Genomic DNA, 12,959 nt, shown 5'->3' on the forward strand with positions numbered 1-12,959 from the left:
TCATCCGACAAATGTAGGCGGTGCACGGACTATTGAGAAACACCACAGATTTCGGATGATGGATGGGCCGGAGTGTGAGCGAGCATTTCAGGGTCTTAAAAGGTATTTAGAAGATATCTTCTTTGTTGTCGCCGCCCGAGGAGGAGAAAAATTGTATTTATACACGGGGTCTGAGATTATGCAATCATTTCGGTCCTTGTTCGAAAGTAGTGGATAAGATAGAAAGGCCGCGATACTTCCGAGTAAGACGTTGTTGGATGCAGAAACCGAGATCTGATCCGGGTGGAGAAGTACACCCGCCTTTGATATTTTTTCAGCTCTGTCGGTCCTGAAGCCCTACTTTGAAGCCCACGCAGATGATCGTGAATCACGAACTTGCCTCCGCGGGCTTTGAGGAAGCAGAGAAGTCGGGAGAATGCTGAAATGGGCCGTGATGCTAAGTTCGTGATGACATCCAAGATCAGGTGAGAACGGTGGAGAAGGCTCTGAGGCGATGGCGGAGTTCTTGGCGAGTTCCATGAGAGGATCCTACATGGGGAGGAGATGGTTTTGGAACCGAAAGGGAAGAGGAGGAGGATAGCTTGAACCCATGGGACGAACGAAAAACGGTTGGAGAGTGTTTGCGGATGGGTCCGCGGACGGATCTGGCGCGGACCGGGGGGGTAGTATTGGTCGCGCCTGCATAACAAAGGCTAGAGCTGACAATGAAATTGGGTTTCGCAGCATCCAACAACGAAGCGGAGTATGAGGCGGTAATCACCGGCATGAGAATGTCAGAGGGCCTGGGGGTGAAGGAACTCACTGTATACTCCGACTCCAATTTGGTAGTATGCCAGGCGAATGGAGGGTTCACAGCGAGGTGCCCCAGGATGGCGAGATATTTGGGAGTCTTGCGAAGCTGGGCGTCGAGGTTCACAAAAATCCGCTTTGTACATTTGAATCGAGGGGAGAATCGCCACGCAGACGCTCTGGCGTACGTAGCGGCGGCCATGCCGAGGTCCGAGGAAAGGACCCTCCAAGTGAAGAAGTTGGACAGGCCGAGTGTCGAGGAAGCATGGGGAGTGATGAACACCGCGGAGTGTGACGATGGATGGATAATGCCAATCAAGCGGTTTTTGACAGGGGGTGAGGGAATTTGCCCCAGAGAAAGACGAAAGCTGGAACAGACATCACGAAGATACATATTGGTGGGAGGGGAATTATATCGGAGGAATTTCAATGGACCTTTGTTAAGATGCTTGGGGCCGGAACGGGCTCAAGAGGTGCTCAGTGAGTTGCACGAAGGGGACTGTGGGAGCTACTCGGCAGGCAGGACATCGGTACACAGGTTGCTAACACAAGGCTACTTCTGGCCTTACATGAAAAGAGACGCCGTAGAATTCGCCAAAAAATGTGAGAAATGCCAGAGGTTTTCTCAGTTGATATTGGCCCCAGCAGAGCCGCTGCACAGCGTGTCTAACCCGTGGCCGTTCGCGATGTGGGCCTTGACATAGTGGGACCGCTGCCCATGGCTCGCGGTAAAAGGAGATTCTTGTTCACCGCGATAGACTATTTTACAAAGTGGATCGAAGCGGTGCCATTGCAGCAGGTAAAAGAGGTGCAAGTGATCAAGTTCTTGTGGGAAAACATCATATGCCGTTTCGGGGTGCCCTACACTATCATTGCGGATAATGGAACCCAGTTCACGGGATCAAGGGTTAAGAATTTTCTACAAACATATCATATCAAACAGGGGTTCTCGGCCCCCTACAACCCTGAGGGGAACGGGCAAGCGGAGTCTTCTAACAAAACCATACTCAACAATCTTAAGAGGAAACTGGAAGACAAGAAGGGGGCCTGGGCCGACGAACTAAATCGGGTGCTTTGGGCGTATTAGACAACCCCGCGGACCTCGACCAAGGAGACCCCTTTTGCATTGGCGTATGGAGTAGAGGCCGTGATACCGACGAAAATGGTGGCAGCAACCACTAGGACCGCGGCTGTAAATGATGGATCAAACTGGGGCATCCTGGCCAGAGACATGAATCTAGCGGAAGAGAGGAAAGACACTGCTCGCGTCAAACTGGAAGAATATCAGCGCCGTCTGCAAAGGCAGTACAACAAGAAATTGAGAGTGAGGAAATTTGTGGTGGGAGACAAGGTGCTTAGGCGAGTGACACCCAGCACCAAGAAGGCCAGCGAAGGAAAATTGGGTCCGACCTGGGAAGGGCCATACGTGGTGGTCGAGGTGGGGGGAACAGGCACTTACAGGTTACAAACTGTGGAGGGCACAGCTGTGGATAGGCCGTGGAATGTAAGGTTGCTGAAAAAATTTCACGAGTAGATGTAATGGGAGAAAGGGGGAATGGCGTGAGCTATCTATACATATATAAAACCGTAGCACTTTTGAGTTAAATATTATTGCTTGAGTTTTCATTGCCCCTCAGAGTGAAGGGAAGGGAGGGGGTGAGCCCTCCAAGGACGAGAGGTCCAAACTTTAGTGAGGCACAAGTAGTTGCCTCGCGAAGATGAGTTCCCCGCAGTGCCGGGGTGAGAGGAGTTGCCCCGGACCTATGTGGGATAAAGGCGAACGGAAGCAAAGAGGCTTCCGCCGCGCCCAGAGTGCCTGCCAGAGTTAGAGAGAGTGGCGGAGGCCTGGTCTGGGCGTGGGGCAAGCAAATCAAACATTCCCCACCAATGGGGGCGAATACACTAATAGGGTCTTGTTATTGTTCATACATGAGTAAGAGTATCAACAGAAACACTCCAGACAATCAAACATAACATAATATAAACATCCCAACAAGAGGGGGTGGAAAGACAAAAAAAAAAAAAAAAAAAAAAATTGTAGCAAAAATAGTGTTACAAAGTAGCGTCAAAGGAAGCCTAGCCAGGGCCAAAAACAAGCTAATTCCAAGCTGCAGTGCTTTCACGGACCACGGACTCGGCGGCCTCGGCTATAATTTCATCCGCCGCCTCATTTATCGCCTCAGAGACCAGCTCAGCGGCATCTTGTATGGCAGGAGGGGAGTCCGGGATGGGCACGGAGACCTCGGGTAGGGGAGCCGCGGCAGGGGCTTCGGGAAGGAGACGACCTTCTTTGGTGAGCCGGTCAAATTCCTCCTTGACCTTCTTGGCCACCCTATTTTCGGCCTGGGCCCGAAAGCTGTCCCGGAGCTCGTCCATATCAGCCGTGTTGATTGAAGAGCCGATACCTCCTCTTGATGCTTCGGGAGAGGGCGCCCAGAGCGGCGTGCGCTTTGGGGTCTGGCGCCGATTACTCAGCGGTCATTAACCTTGTCCATGTAAGCAAGGTGGGCGGCTTCTGCAACTTTAAGCTCATCCTGGGCCCTCAGTTTGTCCATTTCCGCGGCAGACTTATCCTTTTCCAGCTGGGCGACCTCCTTGTCCAGTTCATCGATCCGCGCCCGGGCACCGAAGAGGCCGCGGATCATGAAGGAGATATCCAAACTCATCTGTGGAAGAGAATAGAAGTTAGAATACTCAGAGAAAGGGAAGGGAGATACTTGAATGAAAAGAGAGGGTTACCTTCTCCCAGCCAGTGTAGAACGAAGTCCGGTGAGACTCGAAGGTGCCACCCTCAGCATATGCCATGTCTTTGGGGAGATGAGACCCAAAGAATAGGGAGGAAGCCACAGCTGGATTTTCCAAGGCAGAGTCGTTGATGGTTAGATGGCGGTTACGAAGTTTGAAAGCGGGGCAGAATGGAGGAACGGGCCCTGCGGCCCCCTTCGATCGGCGCCGCCCTCTTTCTGGGCGCATCGTACGCGAGGAAGCGGTAGGTGGAGAGGCGTTTGTAGCTGGGGGACCCTCTTCAGGAGCCGAGGGCCGTGAACGTTTGGAGGCGGTGGGAGGAGAGGAGGGAGCAGCAGCAAGGGGGGCGGTAATGGGGACGACATCATCATCCGAGTCGCTGTCGAAGAGTTTGCGTTTGTGGGCACCCATGTCTGAGTCTTGAGAGGCGGTGGAAGGGGAATGAGAGGATGAGTATTGGTCCTCCTAGGTGGTCAGGGATCGGTAAGGAGTAGGGGCGGCGGAGGGAGAAGGGTTCTTATGAGCAGACTTGGGGCGGAGTGGGGGTTTCGTGGTACGGCGTTTTCCCTTAGTGGGTGGATTGTTACATGGTTTTCTTTCTTTGGGAGGAGGAGGACGGAAAAATGGGGCGCAGTATTTCCCTATGGATTTCAGTTCAGGATCGGACAATAGGGGGGTGGCGGTGGCAGGGTCAATCCCAAGTATCATGGCTGAAAGCGGGTCCTGTGTGAGCTTCGAAAGGTGGTGGAGGAAATGTTGTCGTAAGGTCGCGACTTTGAGTCGGGGCGCCAACCTGAAAAAGAGAGCCGTCAAGTCAGTTGAGAAAACAAAAGATATGCATCAAGGGGTGAAGATAAAGAGAGAGACTCACCACTAGGAAGAAAAGCCAAGTGGTTAAGGTTCAGTTCAGATGGAAGATTTGCGGAGAGGAAGTTGCCTGAGATATAAATAGGGTAGTGGTGCCACAGTTTGTCGGAGGAGGTGATACGAAGAATAAAGTGGCGCTTCCTAGGACGGACACAGAAGGAGTGATAGCCGACACCGACCTCCTTGGTGCTCTTTTTGATGAAGAAGTGAGCGGTCATGTCGCGAACCGTTATCTTGGGTACTTCAGAACGGTTGTAGTGGTTCGCGGCATACATGACCCTCCAGAAGTTGCCGATGCCTTGGCAAGGGGGGATGTTAAAGTGATTGCACACCTCGACATCGAGACGGGTGAGGGGCAAACGCAGGCCGGCAACGATTTGTCCTACCGTGGCCACAAGGCACCCCGGCCTGTAGGGAACTAGGTGGGGGAAGTGAGTTAGGTCAGGCACATGCTCTAGGATGACGTCAGCGGGTATTCCATAAGCTGCTTTAACAGCCTCAAGGTTAGGTCTACGGCCGCGCGGTGGAGGCGGCGGGAGGGCAAAAGCTTGTCCAGAGGTTGAAGGGGCCTCGGTCTGGTCGGGGAGAGGGGGGGAAGCACGGCTATGGGACTGGGAAGAGGAAGAGGTGGCGGATCTCGCTGCCGACATCGTGGTCGGAGTGGAAGACAATCAGTTACAACAAGGCGGAGAAGGAAGGGAAAATGAACAGACTCTAACGCCAAGAACAAAGGAGAAATGTGCAATATAGCAAGTAAAGGGAGCTAGAGAGAAGAGAAAACCAACCTGAGGTAGGAGGAAAGCAGCCGGAGTAAGAATTCCCACAGAGGAAACCGGAGAAACGACGACCACGAGAGCAACCGGTGCTGGAAAATAAGAAGAAAGGTAGAAGGAGAGGTTGAGAGAAACTGAAAGGCAAGAGAAAGGCTAAGTGAGAGAAGAAAAATCGAGCGGGCTTTTTATAAGAGGAGGGGGTAAAAAGGTAATTTGAGGGGAGCTGAAATTGAGGGGACACCAAAAGGAACCAGCCAATGAAGGACGCGTGGATGCACAAGAATCGAGGGGGCATCAGCTGTAGTTACATGGGAACTCGTGAATCCAGCGCTGAAAGGAAGACGGAAGGCTACAGTTGAAAAGATGAATGTGGAGGGCTCTCGACTCCCCGACCGACATACTATCGCGGACTCGAGAGGGGGCATCTATAGTGGCAGTATGTATCAACGAAATAGGAGTAGTGAGTTGGGCCGAAGCAGCGTAACTTCGAAGTCCGCGATCCACCAGATCGGGCTGACAGCATGGGGTCGCGGTACGAAAACCCTACACATGGAGCTAAGAGGACCGCAAGATGGAGGGACAGGTGGAGGGCCATGATGGATGGAAAGAAAGGTATAAAGGGTAATAGTGGGTGAGAGAGAAAAAAGGAGAGGCGGATTCATTAACCTAAAAAGAGAGAGAGACCTAAGGGAGGGGGGGTGAGTGAGAAAGCTGACGGAGGGAATAGTGTGTAAGGGTTAGGGAATAGGCTCATAAGGGAATAGGTTGTAACAATTTGCATATAGTCTCTGATTTCATGTTAATTATTCTTTTAAGTGAGTTCAATTCAATGCGCACAGTTGCATCCAGTTTCTGATTTCTCATTAATTATTCTTTGAGATTAGTTTAATACATTTGCATCAAGTTTCTGATTTTCCATAAATTATTCAATGAGTGTGGTTCAATGAAGTTTCATCCACTTTCCGATTTTTCGTTAATTATTCTTCAAGATTAGTTCAATGCAGTTGCTCCCAGCTTTCAATTTTCTGTTAATTACTCTTTAAGATTAATTTAATGCATTTGTATCTATTTTTTGATTTTTCATAAAATGCATCCAATTTCCGATTAACGGTTATCCAGTTTTAGATTTTCCGTTATTCTTCGAGGTTAGTTCAATGCAGTTGCACCTAGTTTCTGATTTCCTATTGAGTATTCGATCTTTAAGGTTAGGTCAATGCATTTGTATCCAGTTTCTGATTTCTCGTTATATATTCTAAGAGGTTAGTTCAATGTATTTCCACCCAGTTTTTGATTTCGCGTTAATTATTCATTTATGTTAGTTCATTGCAATTGCATCATGTTTTTGATTTCCCATTAATTATTCTTTGAGGGTAGTTTCTTACACTTGCATCTAGTTTTCGATTTCTTATTAATTATTCTTTGAGGTTAATTTGATGTTCGGTGCATTTCATCTTTTTTCCCGATTTCCTGTTAATTTTTCTTAAATATTCGTTTGATGCAGTTTCATCTAGTTTCTAATTTTCCATTAATTATTCTTTGAAGTTAGTTTAACTCAGTTGCATCCAATTTCTTATGTCCCATTAATTATTCTTTGAGGTTAGTTCAATGCATTTGCATCTAGTTTCCGATTTTTCATTAATTATTATATGAGGTTAGTTCAACGCCAAATCCGCTTCTGTATTTCCTGTTAATTATTCTTTGAGGTTAGTTTGTTTGCATCTAATTTTCGATTTCTCGTTAATTATTCTTTCATGTTATTTTTATGTCGTTGTGTCCAATTTCTGATTTTCCGTTAATTATTCTTTGATGTTAGTTCAATGCATTTGCATCTCAAATTAAAACTCATTATATGTAATGAACCACCACAGAGTTAACATATTGGTTACCCTAGAAATGGAATACCTTTAAGCTCAGTGCCAGCCCCCAGTGCATACCAACCTTAGTTCCATTTCTAAATCCTTGTTCCCAAAAGGAACCTCATTATATATAGATTTTATAATGAGTAGAAAGCATTAGCTCGAACAATGTGTCAAAAGATTAGACAATTCAATCAACTATTGTTGAGAAATATGAAAAAAACATTGTTCATTCTATTGGTGTTTAATTCTCTGAGCGACATATTTTTAAGTCCAAATTAAACAACTGAATTTGTAGCATATTTGAGCCTTTGAAAGATATTTTCTAACACCACCTCTTTTAATTTCTAACAACACCTCTGTTAGATTACACGCAAGAGACATATATGCCTTAGGCACTAACTTTTTATTTAAGGATACAAATATATTATGTCCAAAGCAACTTTAGTAACTCTATAAGATGAATAAAGTCGATCCACACCATATGGAAAATCACTAATCACCAAAAAAATTCACGCAGGACCTACAATTCTACAAAGGAGGTTCCAGAACCGCATATACAAAAAAGTTGCAAATATTATAACCAGTGGATCAAATCATACCGACATTGTCGATTTCTTCGTTGGCCGATCTCCTCTTCATTGAGGTACCTAGTACAAATATACTTAATATGAGTTTCCATTGTTATTTTATTGCTCGGTGGCCTTAGACTGCTCCCTTCACTATCAATTCTCCGTATCAAACTTTTCGCTTTCTAGCACCCCCTCGACATAGATAGAATAAACTTGAATCAGCAAGTAGAAGTCAATACCTTCTGAACATTAAAGCGGAGTCCAACAACGTCTGCTCCATACGATGCCAATTTGTCTACTTTAATTTAAGCAAAAATCAACTAAAGAGAACCAATAAACAAAGGGGGAAAAATTGTAATAGGATGCAGGGAATCATATAAGAACTCACATTAATAAATCCGTATATATGTTATGTTGGTGTTAGCTTTGAAAGACACAATTATGGTTGCTTGAAGTTGTATGATGTGCTTAAGTTTCAAGAACAATTGTCGAGCATGATGAATGAAAACTGTAGCAAGTTCTTACGAATACGTGATTAGGTTTTTCTTATGTGATTATATATAAGAAACTACTAAATAAGCCTAAGGGTAAACCTTCTAATTTGTGCTTCCGTCATACTCATAGCAATAGGCTTAGTATTCATTCCATTATGAAGAATCTCGTATTCCTTTTGCAACTCATTGCAGTTGTAGTCTAATTCTTCAACAATCAATCTGTTTTCTGTGGAGATCCTTGAAGACATATCAAATTTTGGGAAATCAGGAATGTTTGTGAGAGATAATCCTTTTTTAGCCATAATTTGTTCAATTTCACTGAGAGTCTCATTTCTAATTCGGTGGTCTTCAGTTAGTTGGAGCTTCTCATTATTGTTTTCTTTCTGTATCGAAACAAAATATCATCTCCGAGGTGCTTTTGATGTTTCTCAAAAAGTTTATCAGGATAAGTCACCCCACAAAACAGTATCAAAGTGACGAACAATTGTCTTAAAGATTTTGGAAGTTGCCAATGGCTTGCTTCCTCCATAGGATCATCCCATTCGCTGTCGTCTTCTAGTAATCCATGCTCCTTGATATAAGAATTTAACAAAATGAAACATTAGAATTTGAATATAAAAAATATAAATTAGTCGGTAATTTCAATTTTTTATTTTGATACAGTGAATATCTTTGATAGTAATTTTTTGGCTAATTATTACCTTGATAAACTTGGTTTTTTATTTTTCAGGTAATCCACCCTATTCATGAACTGTAGTTTTTCTTGGACGAATATGGTAAGTGAATGCCTCTTTATCTTTGCAAGGGCAATCCTATAAAAACTATATATTTGATACTTGATGGTTACTTTTTCCAGTTTTTGAACCTTGAACGTCTCAAACGGTAGGATGTCGTCATCAAGTTAGAAATTGTCAGGTTTGTATCTATCCCATAAAGTGAACTTTAGCTATCATAAAATCATCTATTTCTGGACTCGATAATAGAAATGAATGCTTGTCTTAGTGTGATATGAACGTAGGCTCTATGCATGACTTTCCTTTAAGTGATATAACAAATCAAATTTGGATAAACATTGCTAAAAGACTAAAATGACTTCTGCCAGTGCGGTGTAGGAGTAGAAGTCAGTATTAATTCTATTTTAAAAATCTGGAATATCATAAAAGCTTCCCAAGCTACAGTGAAAGCATGTGGATGAACATTGCTAAAAGACTAAAATTACTACTGTCAGTCCAGTGTAGGAGTAGAAGTCAATATTAGGTCTATTTTAAAAATCTGGAATATCAGAAAAGCTTCCCAAGTTGCAGTAAAAGCATGTACAACAGATTTATCCAGTCCTTATTATTTTTAACTTATAGATTATGTACAATAGATTTATGTTAGAAACCAATATAAACTAAAGATAAAATGTCATTAAAAACATACCTGACATGCTGCTTTGAAAGTTGGATAAACTTTTCCATTAACAGTTTGAATATCCTCATAATTCAAAGGACCTTTGACAATATTCAGTAATAACCTCAAATATAATCTCTCTCCTGATGTGGGATGTGTGTAGTACACACGTCCAACTTTCTTCCCTTTTTTCCTTGGCTTCCACTTCCTTTCTTTTTTATTCCATCCAAATTTAGTAGGAAAATCCACATACGTAAGATTCCTAGCTAATTCTAGATACTCAACATTTGCCGTAAACCACTCCGTGAACTTTGTTTTTGAAGCATTTTCCCTATTTATTACATCTTTTGGATAATCTCTTTCACTATAATAAACCAAATGCTGACCTTCAAGATGGAATGGTAACCTTTCAACACCTGAATTTATGTATTGAATATCAAATTTCAATAGTCTCCAAACCACTTCCGAAGCAGATAAGAAACGACAGTCTAAGAAATTTGCTACTTCATCAACATCCTTTACTATTTGATGATTACTGTCGTTGTCTATAACCAAGTTTTCAACAATAATTGCAGTAGCTCTGTCCCTTCCCTTGTTAATGTATTTGAATAGGTACTTTATTGATCTGGCCTTGTTGCAGTGTTCGACATTAATATGAGCTTGGTACTTTACTATAAAATCTACATTGTGTGGAACAACCCATATGTTATCAACTTCTATTTTCTTTTCATTGCCTTCCGATTGTTATTCCGCCTCTTGTAAATTGTGAATTCATTGTCATCAATAGTTGTCTCTTCACTAAAAGGTTTTGGATAGAACTTAGTACACTTCTTCTCATCCATGCAAGGGGAAACTGGGTTTTCATCACCACACGGTCCGTGAATCATGAATTCTACAACTGATTCATATGTAATTTTGTCCTCAATTGGGTCGGGTAACTCAGCAGATATGAGCTTATTGATTTGAGAAGGAGTAGTAGGCTTCGAAGTGTTGTCCAAAAAGAGTAAAATGTGAGCATGTGGTAAGCCTCTCTTCTGGAATTCAATAGTGTATAATGCTGCAAAACATTAATAAAATTATATCCAAGTAAAATGAGTATTATTTTGTTAAGTATAATTTTACTTATTAAAAAGAAAAGTAAATCTAGGATACCTACCCAAACTTTTCCAAATCGTTTGCGCTTTTGTAAGTCTGTCATCAGTTCATGCAATTTAATCTCAAAAACTCTTGCAACAATATCGAGAAAATCATCGGGTTTATAACCAGGAGCTATCATGTCTATACATCTTTGAATTTCTGGCCATTTGGGGTTGCATGTAAAAGTAATGAAAAGATCTGGTGCACCAGTGTGTCTGCATATTGCAATGGCATCTTGATAGTTTTGTACCATATAATGGGGTCCTCTTGTGAAAGATGAAGGAAGAACTAATCGTTTCCCTACACAACCAGGCTTCGGGTCGCCAGCAACAACAGCATATACTAATCCTTGATACAATTCTGCACGAATTGTTTGTTGATTATTTCGAACCCATTCCATTTTACTTTGTTCAGTAGCTATATAAGAATCTACACAAAACTATTGTCTCAACTTCTTTCCACGAACCACAGTTTGGCCTTCATTGTGTCCCAGTTGCAATCTAAAAGCATAAAATTCTCTTATGCTAATATTTTTTCTTTTTCCAACTACTTTATTGTTTCTATATGAAATGTCAATTCTATATCCATCTTCAGCATGGGGGAACAAAAGTGGATATTGCATTGCCATGAAACTTGGAAGTAATTCATTGATTCTCTTCAATCCAAATCCTTTCTTGTCCACAATAACATCTCTGTGCTCATTAAATTCATCAATATTACCAACAATTAAACCAACAACCTCTGTTGATGATGGTAAATTATAAAGTCTTCCATCTTTTTGTCTTCTATTAATCAATTTTATGCTGATGTCTGCTACATGACATTCTTTAAATCTATCCCTTGCCATTTTGTAAGTCTTAGTGAGTTTGTTCGTAACATTCAACATATCTATCAGTCCTTGAACAATGCTAGGATCTAACTCGTCTCTTGCCCTCTTCTTTACAACTTTCTTACTGAGTGAGTTCAACCTGTGTGAGACTTCATTTTCAGTATCATGTATGTACAACCTGCAAACCTTTGGACGACTCCTTCCACGGTGGAAGCAAAGTTCCTATTTTATGGTGATTTTGTCATTTTATTTTATAAACAAAGGGCCCCTTTCCATCGTTAATTGAACTCTGTACTGCACCACCAGTGGATGTGAACGCAAACATGGAGTTGTAGATGCTGATGTTTTCCATATAATTTGAAGATTTTTGTCCACCTTTGCAATCTAATAGATTTCTCAAAAATTCAAGAGTTTCTTTTAGAAGAGGCAATTGAACCTTGTCGTTCTGACACATTATTGAGAATTTAGGATTTGTAGGTTTTTTGCTCATATCATTCCTTTCTTCATACTAGACAATAGCTCCACAATGAGAACATATTGAAGTTGGACAACCAATATCTAAAGGCTCAAAACAACTTCCTGCAAAACAATTATTCGATTATTTTATTGCATACACTAAAATAGCAATACATTATAATTTAGTGTCAGAACACTTACTTGTATGTGAAACTTCCAAATCACAAATACGTGGTACTTATGGATTCAATTCATTGATATCGTCATCTTCAAAATCAGTCCCACTAATCTGTGAGAGGTAATCGTCGTCATTTATATCAACATCATCTGGTCGATATGAATGGAACTGATTTGGAGAAATACCAAGTCTCTTATTTCTTAATATTTGACTTCGTTTAAACCGTCGTTCTCTAGCTCTTTCTTTAGTAATAACTGTTTAAAATTTTTAATCAGTCACGAATAATAAACTAAAAGGTAAATTGTGTGATATTTTGATCATACCTCTATTTTTTTTTGGATTAATCTTGCCAGATGGATTTATTTTCGTCTTCTTTCCAGCCTTTTCCTTCGTTGTTGTACAAAAAAAAAAAAATTACCCCTTAATCAAAACAGGAGTCTGCAGCCCAATAAATGCAGAAACAATTTGTTTAATCTTCAAAATAGACAGGGCTACTAATTTCAGTACATAGACAATTAAATATAAGTTGTATACTAATACTTTTTTAAGAAGTTCTAATGAGTGCAGTTGCACCCCTGGCAACCCCTGAGCTGGTTCCCAATCGCAATGACCGTCTTCCCACCTTGTTTCCAACACCACTGATCCCACATAGTAGTGAAGGAAAAATGTTTAATGTATGATTTAGGGTAGTACAGATTGCTGATGTTTCCATTAAAGTCATGGGGTTCCTTAATTTAGGAAAGATGTGATGATTCAATCTCTTTACACCAAATGGCGCACTCATTTTGTCTTCCTTGGCTTGTTCTATGACTCTGTCACCTGCACTTACTGTCTGTTTTAAAGTACTCTATTTGATGACTGATTTTCAAGT

The 12,959-nt window shown here is 42.1% G+C and overlaps 3 protein-coding genes across 3 annotated transcripts; 1 reads left to right on the forward strand and 2 right to left on the reverse strand.

Annotated features, from left to right (window-relative positions):
• Positions 1-704: 704 nt before the first annotated feature.
• On the forward strand, positions 705-1,493 carry LOC147508912 (uncharacterized). Its single transcript, XM_086597663.1, has one exon. It carries the CDS (start codon positions 705-707, stop codon positions 1,491-1,493), a length of 789 nt encoding a protein of 262 aa, XP_086453789.1.
• Positions 1,494-8,173: 6,680 nt separating this feature from the next.
• LOC147508913 (uncharacterized) lies at positions 8,174-11,025 on the reverse strand. The gene is made up of 4 exons (XM_086597664.1): positions 10,641-11,025; positions 10,315-10,545; positions 9,519-10,168; positions 8,174-8,479 (listed from the first exon to the last, which is right to left on the reverse strand). Exons 1-4 carry the CDS (start codon positions 11,023-11,025, stop codon positions 8,174-8,176), a joined length of 1,572 nt encoding a protein of 523 aa, XP_086453790.1.
• Positions 11,026-11,064: 39 nt separating this feature from the next.
• LOC147508914 (uncharacterized) lies at positions 11,065-11,472 on the reverse strand. The gene has a single exon (XM_086597665.1). It carries the CDS (start codon positions 11,470-11,472, stop codon positions 11,065-11,067), a length of 408 nt encoding a protein of 135 aa, XP_086453791.1.
• Positions 11,473-12,959: the final 1,487 nt, after the last annotated feature.

This window comes from Coptis chinensis, chromosome 3 (assembly GCF_015680905.1).
Source record: "Coptis chinensis isolate HL-2020 chromosome 3, ASM1568090v1, whole genome shotgun sequence".
NCBI classification, from domain to species: domain Eukaryota; kingdom Viridiplantae; phylum Streptophyta; class Magnoliopsida; order Ranunculales; family Ranunculaceae; genus Coptis; species Coptis chinensis.